Source organism: Fistularia commersonii, chromosome 15 (assembly GCF_037954325.1).
Source record: "Fistularia commersonii isolate RoL2024-O1a breed Wild chromosome 15, RoL_Fcom_v1.0, whole genome shotgun sequence".
In the NCBI taxonomy this organism is placed as follows: Eukaryota; Metazoa; Chordata; class Actinopteri; order Syngnathiformes; family Fistulariidae; genus Fistularia; species Fistularia commersonii.
In genome coordinates, this window is record NC_141298.1 from 18,058,930 (window position 1) to 18,082,678 (window position 23,749).

At 55.5% G+C, this 23,749-nt stretch overlaps 1 protein-coding gene across 5 annotated transcripts; it reads left to right on the forward strand.

Moving 5' to 3' along the window:
• Positions 1-407: 407 nt before the first annotated feature.
• Positions 408-23,749, forward strand: usp25 (ubiquitin specific peptidase 25). 5 transcript variants are annotated; one of them, XM_086160753.1, is made up of 26 exons: positions 410-651; positions 5,265-5,342; positions 5,526-5,670; positions 5,798-5,921; positions 6,152-6,314; positions 7,185-7,271; positions 8,116-8,253; positions 9,481-9,560; positions 9,645-9,718; positions 10,551-10,702; positions 10,844-10,971; positions 12,467-12,562; positions 12,662-12,853; positions 15,256-15,527; positions 15,716-15,786; positions 15,870-16,098; positions 16,183-16,449; positions 16,814-16,953; positions 17,296-17,466; positions 18,080-18,175; positions 18,384-18,562; positions 19,261-19,339; positions 19,448-19,527; positions 19,788-19,911; positions 21,697-21,889; positions 22,836-23,749. In XM_086160753.1, the coding sequence occupies exons 1-26, from the start codon at positions 610-612 to the stop codon at positions 23,006-23,008; spliced, it is 3,573 nt and encodes a 1,190-aa protein (XP_086016879.1). In that variant the 5' UTR covers positions 410-609; the 3' UTR covers positions 23,009-23,749. The 5 variants fall into 5 exon arrangements, with proteins under 5 accessions (XP_086016883.1, XP_086016879.1, XP_086016882.1 ...); XM_086160755.1 differs by having other exon boundaries at positions 467-651; positions 9,484-9,560; XM_086160756.1 differs by lacking the exon at positions 17,296-17,466.

The window sequence follows — 23,749 nt, forward strand, 5'->3', positions numbered from 1 at the left end:
TTTTGGATGATTTAAAATCAATACACGAGCGTTTCGAGTTATTTTGAATGATTTTCACATCAATAACTGAGTACATGGAGTTATTTTGAACAATTTTTTTGATGATTTAAAATCAATAAACGAGCGTTTTGAATTATTCTGGATGATTTTCATATCAATAAACGAGTACATGGAGTTATTTTGAACACTTTTTTGGACGATTTAAAATCAATACGGGAGCGTTTCGAGTTATTTTGAATGATTTCCATATCAATAAACGAGTACTTGGAGTTATTTGAAACAATTTTTTGGACGATTTAAAATCAATAAAGGAGCGTTTCGAGTTATTTTGAATGATTATTTGCGCCTCTGAACTCCCCAACAACCCGCGGTGGCTTTTGACGTGCCGTGACGTCACACAGACCGGAGCAATCGATGGCGGATGACAGGCGGCGCGGAGCGCCAATGTTTTCATGCCTGCCGACGAGCTGCGCCAGTCCCTCCGCCATGGCGCCCGTCATGTCGCTGAAGAAGGAGGCTGCGTTGTAGCGTCGCAAGTTTCCCGTGCTTTCCCGGCGCCGTCTCGCCACCCGTGATTCGGACTGGACGGCGTTTCTCCCCGCAGCGGCCATGACCGTGGAGCAGAACGTCCTCCAGCAGCATTCCCAGAAGGTAGCCGCTCGGAAGCTAACCAAGCTAACTTTAGCCCAAGTGTTTGGCTGCATACTTTTGGCACTCGGGGGTGTGTAGTGGCGCGGGTCCGGGCTCTGCCGACCGGGCGTCGCCGCCCCGCGGGGGCGGGGAGTCACGGCCCGCCGCCGGCTGCGGAAACAGGACGAAAAACCCCGAAGGAACCGGAGCGCGGAGGCCTGCCTGGCGTTGTTGTGGCGTAAAACGTTTTCCAGTGTTTTGCTAGCTCGTTAGCTAGCTAGCTAGCAAAACACTGGAAAGCTAGCCAGCTAGCTAGTCGGACCGCTCCCCGCGTCGCCCAGCCTCTCCGCTCCTCGCCGACGTCGTTTAATCATAAACAGACTTAATATTTGTTTTTTTGTTTTGGTTTTTGCGCTTTTGCCCTGTTCGCCGGGGCCACTTTAGCCTCCTTTGCTAACTGTGTCATCATCAGGTGCGCCAGGTGACAGTTACACATGTAACGGCTGCATCTTACACCCTCCTGGTGTTTACATCCACTTTATTTATTTGTTTGTTTACTTATTCTTCTGTCCTCCATTCCGCTCGCCTCCTTTCGGAGTGTGTTTGTGTGTGTGGAGCCAGTGTGTTTGTGTGCGTGTGTGTGTGTGTGTGTGTGTGTGTGTGTGTGTGTGTGTGTGTGTGTGTGTGTGTGAGAGAGAGACCGCTTCCCGTGTTACTCATCCCATAACTATGTGATGGCTTTGTTTACATAGCCTCGGCGGTGGAGGTGGAGGTGGAGGTGAAGCCAAAGTCAGCGTTGGCAGATTGTTGTTTTCACGTCGGTGCGTTGAGGGGGCCCGATTCCTTTGCCCCGGATGGTACTTAGGGGATTTTCTTCCCCGCCGTGCCAGCAGTGCATAGCTGCGGCTGGTTATGTAACCACCAGGCTGCCGCCGCCGCCGAGACTTCACCTCAGGTTGGAGTGCAAGTGAGAACAATGTTTTCTGTGAGCGATGTGGATCCGTAGTCCCGTTGGCCGCAGGGGCCGCGGTTTGCTTATCTCCTGGGCCCGGGCCTTTCGCTCAGGCCGCAAACCTGTTGTGTGATGAACCGCTGACAGCCAGGAATCTGAACTACGAAGAAGGCACCACCTCCTGTGGGTTATGACTCAACTTCTCAGAAGAGCTGGAAGACAGACCATAACATGGACCCTGCGCCTTGTCGGGGAAGTGAAATGAAACCTATGAAATGAAAATGATGCAACCAAACCCTCCCTTATGTTTGCGCTCATATTAAGTTCTTGCTTTAAATAAGAGACAATTCAATTCTGTTTTTCCGTCCCGCAGTTACGCCGAAGGCTGCTCTCGGGAAGCAACAATCCCGTTCATTGGCACGTCCGCCTGCGGTTCAGCGTGCACTCTCTCTTACTGTCATACTTTATAATACTATTATAATGGGGTTGTGAAGCAGAAGCTGTGGATCCCCTGTCTGGCTGGGACTTCTGCTCCTTCCAAGTTGCAGATCTAAGTCCACCCGTGACGGTGGGATTCATCTGTATTATGAAATCTTGTAACCTGAGTGTGCGAGCATGAGGGAATCTAGCTTTTGTTTATGAGATGCTCATATTTCCCAGCGCAACGCTGGAAGCCCCATCAGTTTCCATTTATCAGTAAGTGGAGAGTGGAGCCTGAGGCGAGCGCAGAGGGCGGATCTTAAAGCTGCAGGGACGCGCCGGCGTGAGTCCTGGTCAGACTCGCCCTGCTGACGGCTGGAGACGCCACGCGCTGTTTTTGCACGACCTCGCACGCACACGCCAGGGCCACGGTTATTAGGGTTATTATGGTATTTGGCGAATAAATACCCACTTCCTGGATCCGGAGCTGTGTGTGTTGGTGCCGCAGCTACTCTGCACATGCCTTTCTCAGTAATCTATTACAATCTATAACCTATAACTTCACTTCAATCTATAACTATAACTTTGTTTTCCAAACGGGTCCCATGACGTTTGGAAAGCGACCGAGCGCTGATTTGTTTTGACCCCCCGCACGTGGGAGTGTCCGGAGTGGGCGAGCCGCCGTGACAAAGCTAGTCATGCTCTGCGGGCCCTGTGATCAAACCCGCTCACAGGACCGCGGGAAACGTGATGTTGTTGTTGTCGTCAGAGACTTCGTCGCGTGGACGGTGTCATGGGAAGCGGGGTCGTTCCCGTATGCATCCTCCCGTAAAACCCTCCGGATGATATCACCGCCATGCACGGAATTACTCGAGGTGTGGACTAATATGCACAGCAAACACGTCACATGGAAATGAAGCACATGCATGTGTGTGTATATGTGTGTGTGTGTCTGTCTTTAGGTAACTGCTCTTATGCTTGGCTTGATCCCAATGTGTCACATGCGCGCTTTCCTTCACACTCCACTGCCCGTTCTTTCTTCGTGCCAACTGACCTGCAACTACTGGTCTGCGGTCGGGAGGAACGCGCCGCTGACCGGCACCCTGATTCCGATTGTGTCTTTCTGAGAAACACGAGCGGTGCCAGGGTCCCTCCGGCCCCGAGGTTTGACAAGGTGCAAAGGAATGTGAAGATAAATGTTTTCATTCATTATCTATAAAGCCGATCCTGCACGCAGGGTCTCAGTGGGCGGAGCCTATCCCTGCCGCCATTGGGCGAGAGGCGGGTCCACCCCGGACCCATCCGTCACAGGGACACACAGAGAAGTGCAACCGTTCCCTGCTCATTCACACGTCTGGACAATGCAGGGTCTCCAAGGAGCCTCCTGCATGTGTTTGGGCCTGGAGGAGAGTCCACACTGAAAGGCTCCCTGTGGGAATCCAACCTGGGACCTCCTCGCTAACCACGCCATTGACACAGGCCACCAAAACAACAATAACAGCAACTGTTCCTACTTGTAGAACGTCCGGATGTCGGTTCCCTCTTTGCACTAATGTCCAAGCTGACGGTTTTTGTTTTCCCTTGGATGCCACAGTCAGTCCTCGCTGGTCCCTCGTGCTCCGGCGCCGTCCTGCCGTGATTTGCCGAATCAACGATTTAAAGAAATAAAACCTCAGGAAGCTCTGTCTAAGTCTTACAAGTGTTTGATTTGGATTAGGCTCAGGCCAGGTCAGGTATTCAGCACGCGCTGTCCTATGACCGCCTTTTCACGCGTTCCTTTTCGTGCCGACGCTCGCCGACATTTTGATATTTGCCGTTCAAGACCATAGTGGCTCTGCCGGTTTGGTAAGAGCGACAGTAAACACTGATGTGTTATTGACATAGAGCGGTGGAGTGCTGCGAGCCGTCAGAAGAAGTTTGCCCCAGAGGTTTCCGCCACTGATAATCCCGACCTCGACCGGAACAGTTACGAAATCTCCGTGACCAAAAATAAACGTTTTGTTGTTTCGCATTCCGTCTCACAATGATGCTTTTGTCCCGAACGCCCCCTCACCCCCCCCTCGCCGTCTGCCGGGCCCGTCTGGTTGAGTCGGGGCCAGGATGATGGCCGCCGGCCCCGGTCGGAGCGAGGCTCCATCCGGAGTGTTAAGTGTGTTTACGGTGTGAGCGGCACAGCGCCTCAAGCGGGGCGTGCTCGCCGGCCGTCACTCCGGTGTGTCGCCGGACGCACCTGCGAGCGCTCCTGTCTGCTCGCCGCCCTCTCAAGACATCTGCCTATACTTCCACTAAGTGCTCTCCCCCATTATTTATAGAGCATTACTTCAAGCTGGCCATCGCGGGAGATGTGTGTGTGCGTGTGTGTGTGTGTTGTGCAGCTGGGTTTGACATCAGTGGCTCGTGAGACTTTGGTGAACTCGTTAACGGCCTCTCACACACACTTGAGAGATGCAGCAGGATTAATAGCACGCTGGTGATAACGGCGGGTGTGAGCGCGCAGAACACTTCGCGTGGTCGGCTTTTACAGTCAGCTTTAGCTTCAAGAACGAGGGGGAACAAACTGCAAGACACGGAGAAGGTTTCTAATCTGCACCCTGAACATTCACTCATCACCGACACCGCTCATCCTGCGGTGATGGTCGTGGGGTGCCGGAGCCTGTCCCTGCTGTGATTGGGCGAAAGGGCGGATGCGCCCTGGACCCGTCCATCGCAGGGACGCTAAGAGAACGTAACCATTCACCCTCTCGTTCCCACGTCTCCACCGAACCCCCTGCGTGTGATTGAACCCCGGACGTAAATGACAACCGGCATCGGAGCAGGCGGCCATGTTTCCAGCGTGTCCTCCAGCGGCGACTGGTCTTGTCTGATTGACCGCTTGCGGTGTGTCATGGCTCCATCCTTCTGTTTGGTGAAGAGCAGCCTCTTCAAGATCTTAGAGCCAGAATCACGTTTGGATTCCTGGTTCTGATATTTGATAGTTGGGTATTCAAAAGCGACGGCCAGTCCTCCCGGCCGGCTCAGGAAAACTGAAAAACACCCCTGAAGCTGCAGCGAATTGCTGTTTCTTCATCCTGCGATGGGTTTTTGGCTCCTTTCCATATCAGGGGTTGTGCTTCTAGAGCTGCCGGCTACTTCCAGGCACACTATTCAGGTGTGTGCGGATCTAAAAGGTGTGTTTGCGGAGGGTGGCAACTCGGTGGCTATATCAGCCTGCACCAACATGTGATTATTTCCATTTCTTGAAATATGTTCTTCTCCTCTACAGCACCAGCAGACACTACTAAACCAGCTGAGGGAGGTCACAGGCACCACTGATGTTCAGCTGCTTCAGCAGGCCCTGCAGGTAGAGGCTGTAGAGCTCATGCATTTACAAACAGAGCGTGCTCACACACACTGCAAATAAACGGGATGCATCATCACATATTTCCATCTGAGGCTCAATTCATGAGCCTTCCGTCCGGAGTGTTCCACGCAGCAGACTGTTCTTGAGCGCCGGCCGACCTATTCGTGTGCGCTGTCCACGCAGGTGAGCAATGGAGACCTGGCCGAGGCCGTGGCCTTCCTGACCGAGAAGAACGCCAAGGTCCCGCAGCAGGACGAAACCACGTACTACCAGACGTCTCAGGTGGCCAGTGACAGATACATCAGCGTGGGCAGCCAGGCGGACACCAGTGAGGCGCTCGCAAGCATTCACACACACACACACACACACACACAGAGTAAACACAGGGAAGGTACGAAGGAATGAAGATGTTCTTTGTCTCAAACCTGCATGCTTGCGTGTTCCCTCCCCTCCAGATGTGATTGACCTGACAGTGGATGACAAAGATGACCTGCAGAGAGCCATCGCCCTCAGCCTGGAAGAGTCCAACCGGGCGTTCAGGGAGACGGGGATCACGGACGAGGAGCAGGCCATCAGCAGGTGACTGGAGGGACACGTGGAGATGCGGACGCTAACACGAGCTAGCTACAGCTTGAAGAACATCTGCCTTTCCCACGTCTGTCCGCTCCCCTGTGCAGTCTCTGAATCACAATGGGTCCCTTCATAGCAGTATGATTAAACCCATGATCTGTTCAGCGCCGTCCTGTTAGCCGCCTCATTCCCCTCTCCCTTCTTTTTTTTTTTTTTTTTTTACATTTTCTGTCTGGCAGGGTTTTGGAGGCCAGCATAGCGGAGAACAAGGCGAGTCTGAAGCGTACCCACACGGAGGTATGGAGCGACTCGCCCAACCCCCATGACAGGAAGAGGATAGACAACTGCCCCGTGGGGCTCAAAAATGTGGGGAACACTTGCTGGTTCAGCGCTGTCATCCAGGTGGGCGCACACGGACAAACCCTTCATTTTCCCGACGCTCGGCCCTCACGCCTGCTATCTTTAGCGGGCGGAGGAGTCGACTGCGCACGTACAAATGTTCCGAGAGGATCATCGGGAATCGGAGCGGCGGTCGGGTTTGAGTTTCAGCGTCGGCGCCCGGCAAAGTATTATGGAGCGGGATGTTTTGCACGGCGGTAACGGGCGCCGAGTCTAGAGTCAACAACCTCCGCAGGAGACGCACATGTCGGATCATCTGTGACAATCTGACGATGTTGAATGTGGGGAAACGGCACGGGTAAATACATAATACATATGGGATCAGCGCGTGGATTTGCCAGGTGCCCGGTGTCGGAGCAGAGAAGGGACAGACATTCCCGGGGCCGCGCCGCCCGCCGTTGTGGCGGTGTTAACGGCAAACGATGATAATTTCCCTCTGTTATCCTGGAGCGTGTAATCTTAGCTGTCACAAAGACCTCAGCATGCATGTCTGCGGCGTCAGCGGCGGAGCGTGACCTCAGCTGAAATATGCCAGATGAACACTGGATACGCCATCACATGGCAGCTGGCTGCTGCGTGGCATGCAACCAGCCTTGAGACGAAGGGCAGCGCTCAAACCTGACCCGCATTAACCGAGCACGAGAACTGCTGTAAACAACTTTCGCCCCTCGTGGCCGGCTCCCCCTAATCTCCGCTGTTTTTTGCTCACTTTTACACAACACGGGAAATAAGATGTGTTAGAAATAAGGGCGGGCTCCTGATCGCCGGGCGCCGCCACGAGTGTGTGACAGCGGGATGATCGTCTTGGTGGTTGTTGTCGTTTACTTGAACGTAATGAAAACGCAGGAATGTGACGTGTCCCTTCCCCCCCAGTCTCTGTTCAACCTGCTGGAGTTCCAGAGGTTGGTCCTCAACTACTCCCCGCCAGCCAGAGTCCATGACCTTCCTCGCAACCAGAAGGTGAGACCTCGCCCTCCCCCGAGGATGAACGCGCGACACACAGGTCTGTGAGTGTGTGTGTGTGTGTGTGTGTGTGTGTGTGTGTGTGTGTGTGTGTGTGTGTGTGTGTGTGTGTGTGTGTGTGTGTGTGTGCGCGCACACAGGGTACAGCAGCCCATCTACAGCCCAGTCACGGCTTCCACTCTTAGAGTTTGACCCTCTTAGCGCTGTAGGGCTTCAGTCCACAGCTTAACATTTGGCCTCCTGTGGTCGACGTAGCTCGCTGCTCACATGCTAGGTGGGTAGATGCAGCGCTGACCGGTGTGTAACGCAGATAAGCCCCCCGGACTGAACACACATGCAACTTTCCTGATTTGAAGGAACTCCACTCTCATCTAATGTCTAGCCTTGGTCCTCCTCAGCACGGTGTGTGTGTGTGTGTGTCCCCTGCAGAGTGCTTACCATAGTGTTAGCAGGCTGTCGCTAATCTGGTCTAAGCCTCTGCTGTGGAAGTGTTGTTTGGGGCCGTCATCCCTCTCCATCTCGGCCCCCCCACCCTAATCGCTGACCTTCCACTTCTGCGGCGGGTCGACACTGACAGAGAGAGCGGCGTCTTAATCTTCACATCCGCGTCCACCGCTCGCCAGCGCGAATATTAAGTGTGCTCTGATTTTGCACCGCAGGCACATTTAGGTGGAGTCATACTGTGTGTGTGTGTGAGATACCCTAACATCGAATGTTCCTTGAAATCATCTCTTGTGTAAAAGCGATGGGAAAACATCTTGTCCTGTCATAACTTTTAATAAAATAAAGAAACATCTGGCTTCATCCCCTGAAACCCTCTACCTGGTGTGACTTTCACCAGGAGCACAGGAACCTGCCCTTCATGCAGGAGCTGAGGAACCTCTTCTCCCTCATGGTGGGGTCCAAGAGGAAATATGTGGACCCGTCGCGAGCCGTGGAGATTCTCAAAGACGCCTTCAAGTCCAGTGAGTCGCAGCAGGTGAGGCTCCGCCGGCCGGCTCCCGCCACAACCCAGATGGGCAGGTAACGTGAAGACCTGGACGGTGGGACTGCGGTAGAATCTGCCGGTGGAGTCGAACAACCAGAAGCAGGTTCCAGTCAGTAAACCTTGGCCTGAACCCGATAGCCGTTTGAGCCGTCAGCCCCGTGTTATTTGATTAACTAGTCAAGTAACACAATAATGGCCGTACAGCGGTTAAAACCGTCACCTTGAAGCTAGAAGGTCCCGTCCGTGTTCTCCTGGTGTCTGCGTGGGGTTCCTCCCACAGTCCGTAAACGTGTAGGAGGTTCATGGGAGACCTGACACGGTCCGGACATGCAAATGACAGGACGAATTGTTTTTGGTTTCGATAAGTGTCGGCGTGATCACCCCTGCGTGCAGCGGAAGCGGTGAAGATAATGAATGAATGAACATTTGTGCGGCACTTTCCCGACTGCAGCGAGGAGAAGCTGTCAGGTCCATGTAAACAGCCGGCGTCCTCAGAGCAGTCAAAGCCGGTGATACACGTGTTGTTGCGGTGCAGTTAATTGCGTGAATAAGAGCCGCGGAGGATGAACGTCTCCTCGTGTCGGTCGAAGTGATTTAAACAACTGTTTGTTTGCACGAGCTGTAAGTATCAGAAGCTTTTAATCCCCGTTTTCCTGCCTTTTGTCTCCGTCCCGAGGCTCCACCGCTGGATTTATTTGTCTGTTTACTGACTCAGCTCAGCGGCGTACGGGACACCTAACCTCTCTCACTATTAATCCTCAAACCCGCGCCGTCCTCTGCTGAGCGCCGCAAAAAAAAAAAGGTATTGACAAGGAATTAGCTGCATTGTGGATATTTCCCATAATGTGATGCGCACCTGTCAGACGTTCACAACTTCTCCCTTCTTCTTCTTGCATAAGCAGCTGTGCCCATCCAGTGTGTGTGTGTGTGTGTGTGTGTGTGTCAGACCCCCGGCCCCGGCGCTCATCAGTCATGTCGCTCCTCGGTGCATTTGCTGATTCCTGACCCGAGTCGACGTCTGCGAGTTCAGGTCGTCGGGCCGCGCAGGTTGCGTTTTGAAGTTGTCGGCGTGTGAAGTCTGGTTTCCCGGCGTGTGTCGGCAGAGGAACCGGAGGGCGGCATCGATCGGCACCATCGCCTCTCGTCGTCCGGTTGTCTGACCCCCCCGCGCCTCTCCTAACCGTCCGTTTTCCATCTGCCTCTCAATCTATTATTCAGCAGCAGGACGTGAGTGAGTTCACCCACAAGCTGCTGGACTGGCTGGAGGACGCCTTCCAGATGAAGGCGGAAGAAGACAGGTAACCACGGCGCAAACGGTTGCCCAAACGCAACGGGGTGGAGACCCCGACTCTGTGTAAGCAACGCTTCCTCTCTGCCTTCAGGGAGGGCGAGAAGCTAAAGAACCCCATGGTGGAGCTGTTCTACGGACGCTTCCTCGCCGTCGGTGTCCTGGAAGGTGAGACGGGGCGTTAAATTAAAATCGGTGAAAAGAAAAATAAAGGGGGAGGCTCGCCGGAGTCGCCAGGCATTTGCACGGGTTGATTGCGGCGGGCCCAGAGCAGGGCCCGTCCTCGCCCCCGCTGATGAAAGGTGACCTTGTCTTAATGAGATGTGATGTCCACGTGGAGGAGGAGCGCCTCGGCATTGATCGCCCAAGACCTTGACGGCAGATTGACATTGTGCTTATTATGCGTGACAATCCTGGCCCGGAGCCACCGAGAGCAGGGCCGCCGGACGCCGGCGCTTGTAAAATGACCTTAATGCCTCATCTGCGCGTCTGCTAGCAACTCCTCCCCGCTTTGCTCTCATCTGTAATTGATCCGGAAAGTTCTCCGCAGCCGTTCAGCTGATGAAGGAGTCAACGTGGACGCGTAGATTCACGACGGTTTACATGTTACAGAAAGACAACAGCGGGAGGGTGAAACACAACAAGCACTGAACAGAGTTTAGAGCGCGGCCCGATTCAGAATGCCAGATATTGGCAGAAAAAGACGGCGTATTTACGTCATGGATCTGTGATCACTTTGAATTGTTTGATCATAAATATCGTAGAAAGGGAGCCGAAGTTTCAATTTCGCATCATTGTTTTACTCTGGGACTCGTAGCGTCACCGTTTGACCGAGCACATGTACTTGGGGTCCCACGACTCCATCGAAAGCGCAGTCGGCGGCTGGAGGAACATGAGAATCTTTGGACGGGTAGAACGTCGGAAAGCGCCACCAATGGGTCTTTAGAACAGCGTTAGCTCCGCGGCGGCGCTCACCCGGCACATGTGAAACTCCCCACAGGTAAAAAGTTTGAGAACACGGAGATGTTCGGGCAGTACCCGCTCCAGGTGAACGGCTTCAAGGATCTCCACGAGTGTCTGGAGGCGGCCATGATCGAGGGCGAGATCGAGTCGCTGCACTCGGCGGAGAACTCGGCCCGGTCCGGACAGGAGGTGAGTTACTGAGGCTTTTTCTACATGCGCTTTCAGCGTGACAAGCGTTGCGGTGCGGAGGTTGATGTTGTAGTAGGTGTGGAGATGTGGAGCCTCTCCCTGCACCAGGCGTGACTCTTCAGACCTGCATTATTCCTCCAGCACTGGTTCACAGAGCTCCCCCCGGTGCTGACCTTCGAGCTGTCCAGATTCGAGTTCAACCAGGCGTTGGGGCGGCCCGAGAAGATCCACAACAAGCTGGAGTTCCCCTCCATGCTCTACATGGACAGGTGAGGGCGCCGCAACTCGCCGTTCTCAAAGCAAACGCTGTTTTGACGCAGAACAGGAAGTGGAAACAAGGTAGTGGTAGAATTTTCTGTAGCTGCACGCCGGCCCCTTCTGGACGTCCAGTAATTTGGAGAATCCTGACAGCGCCAGTGGGCGCCGCTCATTCTCTTGTTCATTCAGCCCCTGCATCCGTGCTGGGCTCGTGGCCTTCTCCTCCCTGGGCTCGTGGCCTTCTCCTCCCTGGGCTCGTGGCCTTCTCCTCCCTGGGCTCGTGGCCTTCTCCTCCCTGGGCTCGTGGCCTTCTCCTCCCTGGGCTCGTGGCCTTCTCCTCCCTGGCACGCCGGGGCTGTTTCAGGAAAAACGAAACAAGACACCGACACTGTTCGCTTCCAAGAAGTGTCCGGCTCCAATTCCTTTCCAGGGAGGAGCCTCCTCCAGGGGAACCTTGGAGTTTTGAATTCCCACAGGCAGCGAGGGACCATGGCAGGGACTGCTGTGAGGGCACCTTCAGCTCCACACTCCAAAACAAACCACCAAAAAAGAGGAAGACGACACAGAAGCCATGGAATAATAACCATGGACTATCAGATGGTTGGAGTGTTTCTATCTTCTCCCTGCTCTGCTTCACCATGTGAAGAACCCAGTTAGCCGTTAGCGAACTGCACTTCTCTCTAGAATGTAGATGTTCCTCTGCGAGCCCTGGAAATCGTAGCAGGCCGGAAGAACTTGGACCTCTCGGTGATCCTTTTCTCTCTGCTGCTGTTCATTTTGTCCCAAGACAATATCTGAGCAGTGACCAGGAGAGCTTCTGGAAATGGTGCTCTGCAGTCTGCGGGACGTATCTGGTGATGGGCGGGGCTTATGGGTTCCACCAATCACCTGTGAGTTCTGAAGGAACCGTAGAAAGAGCCCTGCCTCAGAGGAGGAGCTGAGATGGTTCTAGCAGCTGAGGTCCACGCTCCCTGGTTCCTGTGCTGTCCTGATGCACCGAGGAACGGTTTCTGAGAAGGTTCTAGGAGCTTCTTAAAGGTCCTGTAGTGAGAAAGTGGTTTGTCTTCAGTAGAATATCAGCCTCACCCTTCAGCGACCAGAAGCACCTGCACCAGGCAGAATGTCTACGATTCATCCAACAGCGTCGCCAGCTTTTAAAATCATCTCTTTCTGGTTGTCGGGCGTCTGGCGATCCGCTCAGGGAACAGCTGACTGCTTCGTGGAATGTTCTTTCCGTCCAATGCGCCGCTGTTCGCGTTCCTTGCATAAGCTGGCATTCGCCAAGCCGTCGCCAACCGAATTCCAGACTGTCCAGAACATTTGGAGCAAATTAAAGTATTTGCCGAAGGGATTGTGAAACCGGGAACCAAAAGGTGGCCATTCTCTGCGCCGTTAGCGCACGTCGGTCCTCCACTCCCCTGGAACTGAATTGTGAAAGCGATCCACCCCGGAGGCACCGCCGAGCTGTTCTGTCACAGAGACCCACCGGCTCCGTGTGGTTGGCAGGTACATGGACAGGAACCGAGAGATCACCAGGATCAAGAGGGAGGAGATCAGGAGGCTCAAAGAGCACCTCACGCTGCTCCAACAGCGACTGGAAAGGTACGACGTCTCCCTCGTACCCTGTCCTGGAAGTATTCCTGGCTCCGCCTGCCGTCCAGACCGTCCCCTCCACCGTCTGCTCTCTGGGTTCCTCCTCAGGTATCTGAGCTATGGTTCAGGCCCCAAGAGGTTTCCTCTGGCAGATGTCCTCCAGTACGCCATGGAGTTCGCCTCCAGTAAACCCGTGTGCACCTCTCCCATCGAGGACATCGACTCGTCGTCGGCGCCCCCCGGTGGCACGACGGGGCAACAGCAGCAGCAGCAGCAGCAGCAGCAGCAGCCACAACAGAGGTGTGTGTGTGTGTGTGTGTGTGTGTGTGCGTGTGTGCGTGTGTGCGCGCATGTTATTTTCCTGTCAAGTGAAGTCAGATTGCAAGCAAGAAAAACAGAACAAACCAAAATTAATATTCATGCTATTGCAGATAAATGTGAACAGTGTTCGCAGGATGTGCACGTAAATGATCAGTTTAGTTAGTGGACAGTTGAGTGAAGCACTGGCAGAAGGACAGTCAGGAGCATCTGATGTTCCTGAGGTAGAACATGGTTGTTGACTCCTGTCAGATGCTCCGGTAGAAGGAGTTCTTTAGTGGAGATGTTCTACACTTGCCACTCCAGGAGGGTGGGGGTGTGAAGGGTCCGTGTGGGTTGTGGGTGGGTGTCGGCTCTCCTGGGGTGGAAGATGCTCTGCAGAGAAGGCGGCGGGTACCGGTTATCTTCTCTGTGGTCCTCGCCTCTCGCTGCAGGCCGCCGTGCAAAGCGGGGTTGCTGCCGCACCACACGGAGAACTCGATCACCTTGTACCTCATATAATTCTACACACAGTCTGCACGTCTGAACCTTTTTTTATTTACCATATTTTCCACACTATAAGGAGCACCTGAAAGCCTTGAATATTCTCAAAAACTGACAGTGCGCCTTATAATCCAGTGCGCCTTATATAAGGATCAACATTGAGCCGCAAGATGTCTTGCAACTACAGGAAGTAGCCGCCGACTCCATTTCTCCCGTAGAGGAAGTAGCGCGCGGTGCATGCTGGGATATCGCACGAAGTATGTGTGTGTGTGTGTGTGCGCGTGTGTGTGTGCGTGTGTGTGTGTGCGTGTGCGTGCGCGTGCATGTTGCTGAAGTAGTAGCAGTAAAGACGGTAAAGGGGAATTCTAGTCTCACACCACTTGTGTGTTTAAAGACCCCAAACGTCTCCTTCCAAGAGACACGGTTACGACGCAGAGTTTAAACTCCAGGCGATCAGTCACGCAGTAGAACACGGGAATAGAGCAGCGGCCAGAGAATTCAACATGAATGAATTAATGGTGCGGAAGTGAAGGAAGCAACAAGATGACCTGCATTAAGTAAAGAAGACCAACAGAGTTTCCGAGGAAACAAAGCGAGATGGCAACTGTTAAGAAGACAAACTTGACCAGTGGGTTGTTGAACAGAGAGCAGCAAGTAGAGTCAAAACTTTTGAGAATGACACTTTCACAAAGTCTGTTCCTTCAGGGTTTTTAGGTGTTTTCTAGATGTTTCTATGGTTGTGTCATTCTCAAACCTTTTGAATGAATGAAGGCGACAGTGCTAGCACGCCAACTTAACATCAATGAATTTAGAGACGGTCTTTCTCCGTGCTTTGGTTTTATGAAACACTTTGAACTGTGACAAATAAGGTTGGAAATACACTGTTTTCAACGAAGGCGGCGCAAAACCCCAGCAATTTTTTTGCGAGAGAGAGATTCTTCTGTGTGGCTTCATCTCCCCTGAGGAGACCCCACAACGCTCACCCGCAGGGCTTTAAATAACGATGCCGATTTCACAAGACCTCGTAATGCTGGCAGGAAGCAGAGCTCTTCAGTGGGAAAAGGGTTAAGGTTAAACATCAGCTCTGAACCCGCTGACAGCGTCCACACCAAGTCTGGACTATCAGCGTCTTGCACGGGTCGTAAGCCTGCATTCTGCCTCCTCGCCACCAGGGGGCGCTGTTATTGACGGTTTGTTTCCAGGTCATTTCTGAGTGACTGCGGCTTGTGAATGACTGTATTTTCTGGACTATAAGCCGCTACTTTTTTCCTAGGTTTTGAACCATGCAGGGTATACAAAAGTCTGTGGATTTTTCTTCCACCGCCAGGGGGCGGAAGTAGAATCCAAAATAAGATAAGATGTATAAATCAATGCAAAGACGAATAGCAGAAAGAGCAGATAAAAAGCTGATAGAACACGCACGACAAATTACCAACTGGTACTTATTTTCAAATCCTTGCCCCTTCATCATGGAAAACACAAGACGAAGCTCGTATGATGCAAGTTTTAAGTTGAAGGCCATCGAGCTTGCGATCCACCAAGGAAACGCAAGCTTAGCGTCCATGAATCTATGGTAAGACGTTGGAGGCGGCAGCGGGAAGAGCTCATGCGATGCCAAAAGTGAAAAAGCTTTCAGAGGACATAAAAGCAGGTGGCCTGAACTTGAAAATGTCCTGGAGGACATTTCTTTTCAACATAGATATCTGCGGCTTATAGCCTGGTGCGGCTTGTATATTTTTTTTTTTACTTTTTTTTTTTTAAATGGAGCGGATGCAGCTTATTTACAGGTGCGCCCTATAGTCCAGAAAATACGGTAGTCCTGTTTAGTAAAAGATAAAGCAGGCGGTGCTTCACGTCACACCAGAGGCTTGACTTCCCCACGCCTGTCTGTTGACCTGCAGCACAGCCGAGCAGGACTCCCCTGCCCCCCTGGAGGGCCCGGGCTCTGCCCTGGGTCAGGCCCCGCCCGCCGCCGCCGCCGCCGCCGCCACCGCCACCACCACGCAGCAGCAGCAGCAGCAGCGAGTGCCCATCCACAAGCCCTTCACCCAGTCAAGACTTCCCCCCGACCTGCCCATGCATCCGGCCCCGCGCCACATCACCGAGGAGGAGCTGAGGGTCCTGGAGGGCTGCCTGCACCGCTGGAGGAGCGAGGTCGAAAACGACACCCGTGGTAGGTCCGTCCATCCATCCATGCATCCATCCATGCATCCATCCATGCATCCATCCATCCATCCATCCATCCATCCATCCATCCATCCATCCATCCATCCATCCATCCATCCATCCATCCATCGTTCCATCCATCCATCCTCTGCCGCCAGCCAAACCTCAGGCTTGACACTTTCCCCCCCCCGTCAGATCTGCAGGGCAGCATAACAAGAATCCACAGAACCATCGAGCTGATGTACTCGGACAAGTCCATGATGCAGGTCAGCCCCTCCCCGGTGCAAACGCTGAATCCCGACATCTAGAAAGCCTTTCGTTCCACAGTTTAATGTCCTCTGCGTTCCAGGTTCCGTATCGGCTCCACGCCGTGCTGGTGCACGAGGGCCAGGCCAACGCCGGGCACTACTGGGCCTACATCTACGACCCGCACCAGCGCTGCTGGATGAAGTACAACGACATCTCCGTCACAAAGTCCTCGTGGGAGGAGCTGGTGCGGGACTCCTTCGGAGGCTACCGCAACGCCAGCGCCTACTGTCTCATGTACATCAACGACAAGAAGCCCTTTCTCATAGAAGGTACCTTTTGCGGCGGGTAGGAAGCGGCCGACCAGCCCGTGTGTCCAAATCCGGCTCCCTGATCTCCTCATCTGTCTCCCGCAGAGGAGTTCGATAAGGAAACGGGTCAGATACTCAGCGGCATGGACAAACTCCCCCCGGACCTGAAGCAGTACGTGAAGGAGGACAACGAGCTCTTCGACAAGGAGATGGAGGAGTGGGACGCTCTGCAGGCCCGCAAGGCCCAGCAGGAGAAGCTGGCTCTCGCCACGGCCGCCGCCGCCGCCGCCGCCTCGGCCGCGTCCAGCACCTCCACGTCGTCGTCCTCCCCTCAACCGATGAGCATCGAGTCCAGCCCTCCGGACAACGCAGGTCAGGGTCTCGGCGTCGGAGGAGGAGGAGTTAATGTAGAATCGATACTCGTGGAAAGATGAATACGGAGAACCTCCGGCCGCCCCGGGAGTCACAGCCGAGAGGGAACCATTCTGAAATATCCCTGGCTATTTATCAGAACCCCTGCATGGAGGTGAGCTCAGCCCCGCCGCTGCACGCTGCTACTCAGTAGTGGCCCGCTCCAGCAGACCTGATCCCACCTACATGTGGACTCCATTATTCATGGAGATGCAGACGGCGACATCTCGCTCCTAGTCTTTGTCAGGTCTCCTCCCGGGGCGGCTTTTAACGATGAAAAGGCGGTCGGCGGGTTCCCTTGACGGTTGTGGTTGTCCCCCCGCAGCCACGCAGCAGGACCCGGACTACATGGAGCAGCCGTCGCCCACCAACGACTCCAAGCACCTGCAGGAGGACACGGAGAGGGCCATCTCCAGGGCGGCGGCCGAGCAGGAGGAGAGGAGCCCCGAGGCGCTGCTGAACGCCGTACGTAAAGACGGGAGGCGCGTCAGGAGCTGCCGTTCAACCACTCCTGTCGCCACCGGACGCGTTTAGCTAGATTGAAACGTGGGGACGAAGCGCCACTCGGATTTTAAGAACGCCCGTAAAGTCAGGCGTTCTTCCCCAAGAAGCCCGTGCTCGTCCTCCGGGAGACCTCCGAGGACGAGTGCGGGCTCGGTCCAAAGTCACTTTTCCACCGAGACTGTCTTACGGTCCTCCTCTCGGTCTTACGTTTTTTTCCCCTCCCCGCCCACTCATCTAACGCTTCTTGCCTCCCCATCATCCTCCTGTCCGCTCCACGTCCCATCTGTCCACTTGTCTCTGCAGTCCGACCCTCCCCCCGGCCCCCGGCCCGAGGTCCAGGCCGGCCCCCGCTCCGCGCCGCCTCCCGACCTGGCCGCGGAGGACCGGTCCCCGGGCCAGCGTACGGTCGAGGTGGCCATTCCCGACGTGGGGACGTTTGTCATTGAGTCGGAGGCGGGGGGCTACGACGACCAGGTAGCCCCGGCCTGCGCCGGCCGGTCCGGAGCGGAGCGGCGCCACCGCGGCGCTCCGGCTCTCGTTTGGTTCTGTATGGTTTTGTCTTGGATTGGCGTGGAGCTGACGATAACGCCCGCCGCTTCCACGGCCCGTCTCTCTGCATGAGCCTGGTGTGAAGAGCCCGGCGCCGTCCCGACCCCCCGCCCCCGCCGCCCGCCGTGGCCGAAACCATCCCGACTACAATCGAACGCAACGAAATCTGTGCAAAAACTCAGCGTTTTTCCCCGAACTGAGGGTCCAGACGCCAGATTGAGCTTCGGCATGAATTAACGGAAAAGTTTGATCGATATTATTTTCCTTTAGTGATAATGACATCCTGAGAAACGGCACAGATTGATGCTCAGCCGCAGGATTCCAGTCACGCTGTGCACGGAGTCCGCGGTCCTCTTTCACCCGGCTTCCCGGGGCGCAGAACCGTGACCCTTCCCCCCTCACCCCCCCGGCTGACGGCCCTCACCCACGCATGGACTGCGGGTGGATGTCTGGCATGCCCCCCCCCTTTTATTTATTTTTTTGGCAGGTCCGGGGAGCCTGTTGTCAATGTTTAACGTTATTCCTGCTTCCCGGGCAGGCGATGATGACCCCCAACATGCAGGGTATAATTATGGCTATTGGCAAATCCAGCAGCGTTTATGAAAAGAGTGGGCCTGAGGCAGCCTTTTTTAAGGTACACTCTTCTTCTCTTCTACCTCCTTCCCTCCCTCCCTCCCTCCCTCTCTCTTCACCTTCATCCCTTGTCAGCCCATCTGCGTGTCCTCCCCTGCACTTTCACGTCCAGTCAGTCACATGTCAGCGTGGAGCTCAGACGGAGCTCCCGGGCTCTGCTCCTGGGTTCGGACCCCGATAAACCTGACCTCGCTCTCCCCCCCCCTCAGGCCATCAAGCTGGAGTACGGACGCCTCCTCCGGTTCGCCCAGGAGGACATCTCCCCCGACAACGACTATCGGCTCCAGCACATCATCGTGTACTTCATCCAGAACCAGGCGCCCAAGAAGATCCTGGAGAGGACGCTGCTGACGCAGTTCGCCGACCGGAACCTGGCTTTCGATGAGAGGTGGGCCGAAGCGTCCTGGAAAGCGTTCTCTGTTTGTCCAGCAGAGGGCAGCAGAGACCTGGTCTGATCCTCAGACCCTCACACACACACACACACACACACACACACACCCCACCTGCCCTCACACCGCCGGCATCTCATCTGAACAATGCCTTCCAATCCTCTCTGATCGGCCGTCCGTCCACCTGAAGCTGCCAGGGAAAAAAAAAACACGTGTGCCGGTAATGATGTTTTCGGCGCCGCCGGGCCAGGCCAAGTCACCGCCGTCTGCCATGCGCGCGTGCGTGCGTGTGTGTGTGTGTGTGTGTGTGTGTGTGTGTGTGTGTGTGTGTGTGTGTGTGTGTGTGTGTGTGCGAGTGAGCACGCATGCACGTGCTCGAAGCCCCCGCTGGCCGCCTCTCCAAACTTTCCACCTCCACCAGTTGGCCTCAATCCGTATTCATGAGTGAAAAATTGATTTCTCCCTTCTTCTCTATTTTGAGCGAGATAATTAGATTTATGTGTGCGTGTGGCCTCAATAGGAGCCTCCGGAGGAGCGTTTCACTTCTAATCTCAGCACTAAAGAGTGATTCATTAGGCCGCGGCGAGGCCTCGGGGCAGGGCGGACCGTTTCATCTCCTGGAGTACCTCGCCGTGACTCACCATCTCGCCGCTAATGCCACTTGTTCTCCTCCTCCTCCTCCTCCTCCTTCCCGCAGATGTAAGAGCATCATGAACGTGGCGCGTGCCAAACTGGACCTGATTAAGCCCGAGGAGGTCAACATGGACGAATACGAGGTCAGCCGGGGCTTTTCCTCTGGGCGGCGTCCTTTAGCGCGCCGCCCCTCTCCTCCTGCGGCCCGTCGTCCGTTTGTTGACCGTGTCGACCTGCGCTCTCTCCATCAGATTTGGCACCAGGACTACAGAAATTTCCGCGAGACCACCATCTTCATGACGACGGGCCTGGAGCTCTTCCATAAGACAAAGTACGACCCCTCTGGTCCCCTCCTTCCTTCAGCTCCCGGCGCCGCCGGCCGGCCGGCCGGCTGGCCGGCTCTCGCTCGGCGCCGCATCCAGGCGGCGTGGCCCGCAGAGGGCAGCAGCCCGCAGTCTGAGAGCGGAGCGGCAGCCGAGGGTTCAGCGGGTTTATCCCCGCGGCCGGGGGTTCATTCTCAAGTTCTCCGCTTTGATACTCGGCGCAGATTGTTTCTGTCCCAGTCTAAATAATCACTCCTTTCCTCCGCAGCTACGTGGACGCGCTGATGTATCTGATTTACTCGTACCAGTACAACAAGGAGCTGCTGACCAAGGGCCAGTATCGCGGGCACGACGACGAGTTCCTGGGCCACTACCGCCGAGAGTGTTTGCTGGTGAGGCGTCGGAGGGGCCGTCGGTTTAAAAGACGCCGTTCTGCCCCGGCGTCTCGCCGCCGAGCCCCTCCCCTCCTGTTTGTAACTCCCCTTTCCTGCGTATCAGACTTCATCTGTGACTCAGCAGAACTAACCTGGCCCGACACACACACACACACTCTCTCTCACACACTCACGCTGCACCGCTGTAATCAGATTGCTTCTCCTCAGATATTGCTTTCATTTGCTCACAGCCCACTTGTTTTTTTTATCTGATATTGTCAGCATTGAGAGCCCCCCCCCTCCAGGTCCAGGCTCCTCTCTGGGTTCTGGCCCGAGGGTATTGCGGCGCGATCGGCCCCGTACCGTCCTCGGCGCCGCCCCCCGCTGCCGCTGCACTCAGTAACCTTACACCGGCGTTGTGCTCGTAATGTAATCATTGGAGTGGGAATAGGAAGGAGGAGGGCCAGCGAGTGTAAACACATTAGCATGAGACACGAGCGTGTCCTCGGCTCACCCCGGCTCCGAGCCGCCCGGACGGTCAGCTCGGATCCCCGGCCCCCCGAACCTCTGGCTCAGCTGTTTACCTCCGGCTCTTGTTTTAATTGAAAACACTGCTAACACTGACGCACTTAATGTACTTGGATGTTTTGCAAATCCAGCCCCCGGGTCCGAGCTGGCTCGTGAGGAGAGAGAAGAAAAAAAAAGAAAAAGAAAAGGAAAACCCGGCCGTGTCCGTACGAGAGGAGGAGGTCAGGGAGTTTGTTACAGTCGGATTTTTGTTTCTCGGCCCCGGAGCGGGAAGAAAAGTCTGTGTGTACATGAAGGCGAGCGTGTCAGGACCCATTTAGGCTCCGGCGTATAGGATGTTTGTGGAAATTAGATATGGACGGGATTGTGGCCGCCTGCCGCCTGTTTACCAGATAACGCGGAAAGTAAACTCCCGGAGAGCGGAAGGGAACGCAGCCGAGGAGAACCGCCACCTTTTGTTACGTCTAGAGACACCCCGCTTCCTCCTCACGCGGACCAGGCGGCGCTCCGAGCCGGGTGTGATGTCACAGATCTGGAGCGCGGTGTTGACGGGGTCGCCGCGCGGTCAAATAGCTGAAATTCTTTGAAGATTCAATGAAAGTCTTGTTTTGCGGGAGCCGGAGGAGAGAGCGGGGTTTTTTTTCTGCCCCCGCCGCACAGGAGTCAGGCCCGATAAGGCTGTTTTAATTGAAAGCGCCGAACGTGTCCGCCTCCGCCGCTCCTCCCCCTCCCCACGGGTTCTGCTTTCCTAACGCCTTCATCGCGTCCTCGGATTCCATCATGGACGAGTGACTCGTAGGTCGGGTGTTAGCGCCGCCGGCTCCACTCACTCCTCGCTTCTCAAACCACTGGAGAAGAAGAACCTCTCGCCATCCATGGGGAAAATCCTCTTACCGGCGGATCCCTGACCCGGGCGCCGTTACACAAGCGGACGTCAGCCAGGTGTTTGAATTTGAGCAGCAACCTTTCCGTGCAGAACGGCGCTCGGGCCGGGCGGCGGGAAGTGAGCCGGTGAGAGGCCGGCGCTACCGTCCGGTGATCGGGACCTGGAGGCGGAGGTGGTCCGGGCCGAAGCGCCACCTCGGCGCCTCTCGGTAGCGCTTTTGCAGTTGTGATGTGCAAAGAGCCCCAAAAATATACTTTGAAACCCCACAGCTAAAGGCCAATAAAGTCACGGCGGGCGAAACATCATCATCCGGGGGGAGGGTCCCGTGGTCCGACGTGAAAGCCGTAGTTCGACAAACGTTTACCGAGACGGGTTTTCCGTCCCCGCAGAAACTCAACGAGCAAGCGGCCGCCATGTTCGAGTCGGGGGAGGAGCCCGAGGTGACCACCGGACTGGGCATCATGAACGAGCTGGTGGTGCCGTGCATCCCCCTGCTGCTGATCCACGACGCCGAGCGGGACCTGCTGGCCGTGGAGGACATGAGGAACCGCTGGTGCTCCTACCTGGGCCAGGAGATGGAATGTGAGTCCACCTCCCGAACACCTTCCCTCCCAGAGGAGACGGTTAGATATTTCCACGCCGTCGGAGCCGGAGATCATTATCGCCGGGCCGCCGCTCGACCGAAATGCACGGCGGCGGCGGCCGTGATGGCGTGCGGCGTCAGAGAAACCCTCTCTGCGGTCTCACCCGGAGCAGCTCATTAATCAGCGTGCACGGACGCCTCCAGCTGAGAGGGAGGAGGCTCTTCCAGGGCCCGTCAGGAGTCCAGCACACCAAACAAACCTCCAAACGCGGTGCGCTTCGGGTCGATCGGGACGCCCGGCCGCTCGGGGAGACGACTCACCGCAGCTAAATATATCGGGATATTAGGAATTCGAGCCGCGGCCCAGCGGGTTCCTCGGCCCGGCCGGGCGGCTCGCTAGTCAATGCCGGTAAACGGGGAAAATGAAGGATTGTCCGGTGACTGGCGTTCAGCTTCCGGGAGCGAGAAGCCGAGAGTCTTTGGGTTGCAGCCTCGATCACAAACCTTTCTTAATTTCCCGGGAAGAACAGAGACCGGGTCACCGTCTTGTACTCCGCCCCCCCCCCCCCCCGCATCGCCGAACTTTAATTTAGGAAAACAACGAGTTTGAGTCGGTCGACGTGAATTTCCGCTCCCGCCGGCTGGGTTTCCGGCCCCGTGTGGCGATTAATCGTGGATTAATCCCCTCTTATCAAAGTCTCGCATCTTTTCTCGGAAAGAAAATCCCCGTCCTGTGAGAACCGGGCTTTTTTATCGGCGTTTTCCCGTAATCGTCCCGCGCAGAGCTCGCTCTGGGAGTTCCTGGAACGGGGTCAGGAAAGGCCGAGCGCTATCGCCCCCGCCCGCCACCGGCCGGGGCTTCGCGGCGTTCGCGTCTTCTGAAAACGGCGGCGGAACAAACACGTCGGCGGGCGCTGAATCCTCCCGCTATCTGTGTGTCTCCAGCCAACCTCCAGGAGAAGCTGACCGACTTCCTCCCCAAGCTGCTGGACTGCTCCACCGAGATCAAGAGCTTCCACGACCCCCCCAAGCTGCCCGCCTACTCCACGCTGGAGCTGTGCGAGCGCTTCGGCCGCGTCATGGCCGCCCTCAGCCGGGTGTCGGCCCAGGGGAGATGAGGAACCCCGCGGAAAGAAACCCCGCCCTCCATCCCAGAACCCCGACGCCGGGCCTCCATCCATGGACCTCTTGATCCCGCGCCTTCCTTCTACGCCCAGGGCTCGCTCGCTTTCTAGCTCTTATTCCTCTGTTACTCTTTTGCTGCTATAGGTTTTATCATTATGAGTAATATTTCACTTATTTTAAGCAAAAAACAAACTCAACGGAGGAGAGGAGAGGAGAGGAGAGGAGAGGAGAGGACTGTTGAGGGAGGGAAGGAGGGACGGATGGAGGGAAGGAGGGAGGGAGGAGAAGTTGATGGAAACCAGAGGCAACCCTGCAGCGGCTGAAGGCCGAGCACACTTCTGCTTCAGCTTTGCATAAAGAAAAACAGAAAAGGAAAAAAAAAAAAAAAAAAAAGTTTGAGGGTTTTCATAGTTTATTATCATTGTTGTTGCTGTTTGATTGGAGCCCCCCCCCCCCCCCCCCCCCCGTCCCCCCGCGTGACCAGGAGGCCTCGCTGCTCGGCCTCCGCTTCGGTACAGTATTACCGCCTTTTTGTTTCATTTTTCCAAGGGAAGCGAGAGGAGGAGGAGGAGGAGGAGGAGGAGGAGGAGGAGGGGGAGCGGCCGGCGGCGGCTGGCGGCGTCCGCCGACGCCGTGTTTGGAGTGCTGTGGTGGGCAGCCTCGGACTTCCTGTGGCTTGTTAATAATCCCAGAGAATAAACCTTTTATTTATGGCCCCTTTTAGGCCAAATCAA